At 37.2% G+C, this 6,532-nt stretch overlaps 1 protein-coding gene across 1 annotated transcript in view; it reads left to right on the forward strand.

Annotated features, from left to right (window-relative positions):
• The window catches only part of WDR35 (WD repeat domain 35), a 55,254-nt gene extending 54,113 nt beyond the window's left edge, over positions 1–1,141 (forward strand). The window contains exon 27 of the mRNA XM_045813454.2: positions 108–1,141. Coding sequence (XP_045669410.1) covers positions 108–258 — 151 coding nt within the window. The 3' untranslated portion in view covers positions 259–1,141. The remainder of the gene's footprint in view (positions 1–107) is intronic.
• The last annotated feature ends 5,391 nt before the right edge of the window (positions 1,142–6,532 follow it).

Genomic DNA, 6,532 nt, shown 5'->3' on the forward strand with positions numbered 1-6,532 from the left:
ATTGCCTGGAGATGTTTTTCATTCCTTAGTTTTTTAAGTGTAATAAGTAGTTTGAGTAATTAGAAGTTTTAAAGTATAATTCATTGTTTTTCTTCTGGTTTTTACAGAGGGGAAGGGAAACTGCCAACTTGTGTTGCCACGGGAAGCCCGATCACTGAGTATCAATTCTGGATGTGCAGTGTATGCAAGCACTGTGTTCTGGCTCAGGAAATAAGTAACTACAACTTCTGTCCCTTATGCCATAGTTCAGTGGGATGAAGAAATGACAAACTGCATGTAACTGTAAAATATATGTAGCATATATACATAGCTATGACTGTTTATATAATAAGATTGATTTTCATACATTTTATATGAAAATCAGCATCATTGTTTCATAGTTGTATTGTTACACAAAATTATATGATTACATAATATGTATATGTATATATATAATAGATGTTATATATACATAATTTATATATATAATTTTGTGTAAATATCCTACTATGAAATAATGATGCTGATTTTCATATAAAATGTATGGAAATCCACCTTATTTCCTGTCTTTCTCTCTGTTCTGATTACATGGTACTATGAAAATACTCCAAATAAGAAATTTTTCTCACAGTTTCAAGAGTACTAATTCATCAAAAACCTTGGGGTGGATAAGGGAAGCATGGGGGTGGGACAAAGTTCAATTTAGGGAATTGACATAACCTGTATTAGAAGGAGGTTAAACAATTGTAATATTAAAATGAGCTCTATTGTTAGCTGTATTTCATTAAATAGGTATCAAATTTTCTTCTGTATTTTATTTTCAGAAATGACAAGGCACTTTAAGATATTTTTTGTAATTTGCATTGTTTCTAATAGCCTTATTTTTTATGTAGCTTTTCCTTTTTTATCTACCCTTTTAGCCTCATCTGAGAGATGGCATTTAGCATTACTCTTTATATTGTGCAGAAAACTCTGCTCTATTTATAATGATAATATTTATACAACAACATCCATTTTGTAGTTAAATTTTAATTGAAATATTGTCTCTAAGCAGAGCCCTTCATTTAAACAACTCTAGGGTGTGGGGAGTGATTCTTTCTCCATAATGTGTCTGTTTTGACTTATCATTATTAATTAAAAAAGAAAAAATCGTAAACAGCAATGGGTAATTTCTTACCTGTTTTATGTAGCTAATATCTCCATTTATTTCTCATGAACTATGTCCTTTCATTTTGTGGCTACAGGCTAGACTCTAGCACTGTGTCATCACCATTGTTTGCTGAAGTTTGGCTGATGTTTAGTAGAGGCAATAAATAAAGAGAAATAGGCCACATTGCTATTGCAGCTGTGATACGTAGGTTAGGCCCCTCTCTCAAAGTGCTGTTTTGGGTGACACATTAAGCCTGTTGCAGATTGAGCGTAGTGAGATCTAGGAAGAGGTTTAGAGCCTAGATGAGCTTTCAGTAGTGGGCTCATATGCCTAAATAAAATGAGAGGACCAGAAGTCTTAGAAGTCTCTGTCTGTGTTCAAGGGCCTTGTGGGGAGTTACTGTGATGCAGTGTTGGGCTCCAAATATACTACCAAGCCAGCCATTCCAGAAGTCGTGGAGCAGAAAGGGGTACAGACCAATGAGGATGCTTTAAATATCATTGTTTTTTAATTGAATCAATTTGAAGTGCACAGTGAGGAACAAGGAGAAAGTGGTTGGACAGATTTAACACTGTTGTTAGGGTAGGGTGTCAGTGGGGTAGAAAGATTACATTACCTGAATCCTGAGTTCTGTTCACTTCTTGTGTCCTGACTCCCATGCTGCCCAGTCAGCTTCCCCCTGATAGTATGGTTGTAAAGAGGACCAGAGCTGAGGTTTGAGCCAGGCGACCCAGTCATAGGGACTGTGCCTGAAGCTAGTGATGGACACTCACTCTGTAGAAGAGGCTATGGGGCGAGTATACCAGGTCGCAGCCATAGGTTGCCAGTTAGCTTGCTGAGAAGTCATGGATTTGATTGGATTGTATTTCTTGGGCAGAGGACCAGCCAGAGTAAGTGTCACTAATGGCTAATTGTATCAAGATCTCACACATATCGAACATTTTATAGGTCTCATGCATATTTAGTGCATCACGAATGGTACATTGGTTGCCTTTTGTATTTTTAGTGCCTCTTTAATATGTGGTATGGTCATACATATATACCCTACTTACTTTGTCTAACACACCTCATTATTTACCTACTTATTTAAGTTTAACACAGTTTCATCTAACTGATTTGTTTTCTTCTATAATCAGAACAGGATATTCTTCCAAATCAGAAAATCACATACTAACAAAAGGATCAGTCCTAGGGTATATATCTCCTGTTGAACTTAATTACATCCTTTTTTTCTTTTTAAAGATTTATTTATTTATTTGAGACAGAGAAAGAGAGGGAGGGAGCATGAGTGGGAGGGGCAGAGGGAGAGGGGAGAGAGTCTTAAGCAGACTCCACGCTGAGCGTGGAGCCCTACGTGGGGCCTGATCTTACAACCCTGAAATTGTGACCTGAGTGGAAACCAAGAGTCAGATGCTCAACTGACTGCACCCCTTACTTACATCTTTCTATAAGACTTTCTGTTTTCAGGATGAAGCTGTTCTCCGCTTCATCAGTGGAAGAGAAATTTTTAGGGATGTAGGGTGAAGGATTCCTGTGGGACTGCGTGTTCAGAGTCGTGATTCTTCATCCATTGTTTAATTCCTGATACATCTTCTTTTTCTTTTCCTTTCCCATCCCAGGAATCAGCTGAGAACTCAGATTGTTATTCCTCTAGACTGCCCTGTACTTGTTGATTACACTCCCAGTAGCTTTAGCTCCAAAATCAGCTGTTGGTTCCTCAGGCCTTTCCTAACATACCTTTTGGGAACTCAATTTTGGAGCCTTCTCATTTGCCACTAATTCCATGTTGCTTGAACCCTAGAATTGTTCTTCCAACAAATTATTTCAGATAGATCCTGAGTTGCTATCACTACTTCTTTTCAGTTTAATTCAGAAACCACAATCTCTGAAAACAACTGTTATGCATTGTATACCTAATTATCACATATGTAGATGTGTGTGTACATACATGTATAAACACATATAAACAGACATATCTTTTCTACTATTGTGAAAGCTTATGCCTGTTTGGGATTTATGTCTCTGAAAGTTTTAGTGATCTGCCATAATGTCTTGGGGACCTTTGTCTTGTTTAAAAATAGTACTGGGGTGCCTGGGTGGCGCAGTCGTTAAGCGTCTGCCTTCGGCTCAGGGCGTGATCCCAGCGTTCTGGGATCGAGCCCCACATCAGGCTCCTCCGCTAGGAGTCTGCTTCTTCCTCTCCCACTCCCCCTGCTTGTGTTCCCTCTCTCGCTGGCTGTCTCTCTCTCTCTCAAATGAATAAATAAAATCTTAAAAAAAAAATAGTACTAGGAAAAGACCTATAGTATGAGTTGACCTAATTTGGGTTATTCAGCGTGAAGGAAATTTCAGGATAACAACACCAACAAATTCTCCTGATGAAAGGAGTAAAGAGAAGCAAAATCGCTTATATGTAACAAATACTTGGGGAGAAGTTGTACAGAATGAAACATATATTGAAGCCAGTATAATGAAGCAGTTTATTGTTTCTCTTCCTGTAAGAAGCCTGTACTGACTCCATTTAAGTAATGCTGAGTTGTTTTTTATCACAAAACTTGGCCTGAATTATGTGAAGTTTCAAAGTAGAATTATATTACATTTCAGAGTTTCAAAATTTGATAGGCCAAAGTATTGAGATGATGGGACCAACTGATAAAGTTTATAGTGATAAGGAATGTGCTTATCAAGCAACATAATAACATTTTTGACCCGCTATCACGCATGAATGCTGATTTTATTACACATTTTTTTTTTTTGCTAAAATACTCTTTGAAGTGATCTTTTTGTATTCCAAGAGCTGAAATTTTAGGTTTTATGTGGCGTTAAGTAAAAAGAAAAAAAAAAAAACATAAGTATTGAAGTAAAAATGACTTGTGTTTATACCATTTCCTTTATCTATAACTAAGGATAACATGGTATTTGTCTTGTTTTGATTTAAATATTTTGGTGGGGGTTGGTTTGGAGAGTGTTGGGCTTCAGAGAGTGGATAGGGGAGAAAGGGACAAGGAGTTCCAGTAGATGTATAATGTCATTTTTTGCTACCAAACAGAAAAAACAACTTAGAAAGGTACTAGGCAAATGTCAGATGACTGGAAGTTGCAGTGAATTACTCTAGAAGTCATACAGAGTTCTTATTTAGAAATGGGGGAAAATTATTTTACCAGACTTTTAAGGGAACATAAGAAGTACTTATTTGATAATGTTACAGCTCTAAGATACTGCTGAGTGTCTGAAATGAAAATGGCAATATTATGTTGCCCCCTACTGTCTATTCTTATGATTATTCTCGTTATTTTTTCTTTAAGAAATTAATGCTTATTTTTTGAAAATAAACATTTTTAGAAAAGTAACATATATCCATGGTTGAAAACGACACAAATACATAAAGAGTATTTATGAGAGATGAGAAGTGAAAATGGTCTTAATAACCTCTTTAAAATGAAAGGCATTAATTTATGTTTTAGTTGAATTTAGGAGAAGAAAAAAACAGGTCAAACTGAAGAAATTGCTGTACTTTAAGTTTTCTCCATGACAAGAGCTATTCTTAAGAAATTTCTCTAAAATTAAAAAGTAGACATGAAGAGGCTTAGAGTTAATGTTTTATTTACTTACTTATTTGGCATAGCTTAAATTTCTAGTTCATAAATCTAGAGAAAATAGGATACCGCTCACACATCCTGTAATAGCTAAAATTAAAATTGCCAAGTATTGAAAAGAACATGGAACAGCTGAAACCCTTATACACTGCTGCTGCAAATGCAAAATAATAGACCCACTATGAAAAAGTTAAGTTTTAGAAGTTCCCTATATATTCTGGGGGAAAAAATGTGTGTGTGTGTGTGTGTGTGTGTGTGTGTGTGTGTGTGTGTGTGTGTGTGTTTTTCCACTTCTCTAGTCAACAAGTGTGAAGCTTTACTGAGGCCCCAGGGTCATGGGGCTCAAGCAAGCTGCGGCCCTATAGGGGAAGGAGGAGCCCAAGGAGGGCCTTATTTGACTTTCTTCTCCGGGCATGTGTGGGTGGTGTGGCCACATTGTTGCAGCAGTTGACAGAATGAGGTTGCAGGCGAACACAACCCTTTCAGCAATCCATCTTGTTGCAGCTGTATTTCTGGGTGAGCTGGCAAAGGGGAGGCTTGTTGATGCCACTCTCCAGGCAGAACCCCACCAGCAGGTGAAGGTGGATGTGAGAGGGAGCGACCCCAACTGAGCCTAGCCCCAGCACGGAAATCACAGGGTAGGCCCTCCAGTGTCCTATAGACCAGAGCTTCTCAAGTGTGACAGAGACACCATGTCAGAATCCTTTACGTGTCTTACTGGTAGATAGACACACCAACCCAGCATCTCCCACATTTCCCTTATCAGACACATGATTTTCGGATATTCTCCCATTCTCTGGGTTGTCTTTGTACTGTTTATTGTCTTTTAATGCACAAAAGTTTTAAAGTTTCATGAAGTCCAATTTGTTTGTCTTTGGGGTCATATCCAAGAATGTCACAAAGCTGTTGTCTTATGTTTTCTTCTAAGAATTTTATATTTCAGCTCTTGCATTTAGGTTTTTGATCTATTTGGAGTTTTTTTATATGATGTTTCCGTCCAACTTTATTCTTTTGAATGTGGATATCCAGTTTTTCCAGCAAGATTTATTAAAAAGACTGTCTTTATGCTAATACCACAGTGTTTTGATTGCTGTAGCTTTGTAGCTAAGTTTTGAAATCAGGAAGTGAGTGTTCTTTGTTATTTTGGCTGTTTGGGATCCCTTGAAATTCCATATTAATTTTAAGATGGATTTTTCTATTTCTGTAAAAAGTCAATTGGGATTTTGAAATGGATTCCCTTTAACTTGAACATGGCATGTCTTTCCATTTATGTGTAATTTTTAAATTATTCAGCAGTGTTTTGTAGTTTACATTGTAAAGTCTTTCACTTCTTGGTTAATTCCTAAATATTCGATTCCTTTTTGATGCTATTATGAATAGAACTGTTTTCTTACAAATCTCCTCTCTGGGTTGTTTTTTTACATAATTTTTCCTTAAACATACTGTACTTAATGAATTACTATTAATGAATTACTGAGTTTCCCTTTGGTATTAATAGCCAGGGAATGTAAAATAACATAACAGACCAGACTGACAGCACAAAGTATTATTTAATGGATCTTCACACTATTCCAGAGGTTTGAGAAGTGTGCAGTCTAGGCTCTTGGAGCTAATAAATGGTAATCTGAATTCGGACAACTCAGCTCTAGGGATTTCCACAGTGTCTCAGAGTAACCGCAGCCTACTCAGATCACCCACTACCAGGTGTTTTGCTAAGAGTGGACGCTCAACCCCGAGGGGCGCTACAATCAATCTGCGGGCCCCTGAGCCATTCCTAAAATAAACCAATGTCTGCTTCCGGCATGGT

This window comes from Ursus americanus, chromosome 7 (assembly GCF_024610735.1).
Source record: "Ursus americanus isolate L20-20 chromosome 7, mUrsAme1.1.p, whole genome shotgun sequence".
NCBI lineage: Eukaryota > Metazoa > Chordata > Mammalia > Carnivora > Ursidae > Ursus > Ursus americanus.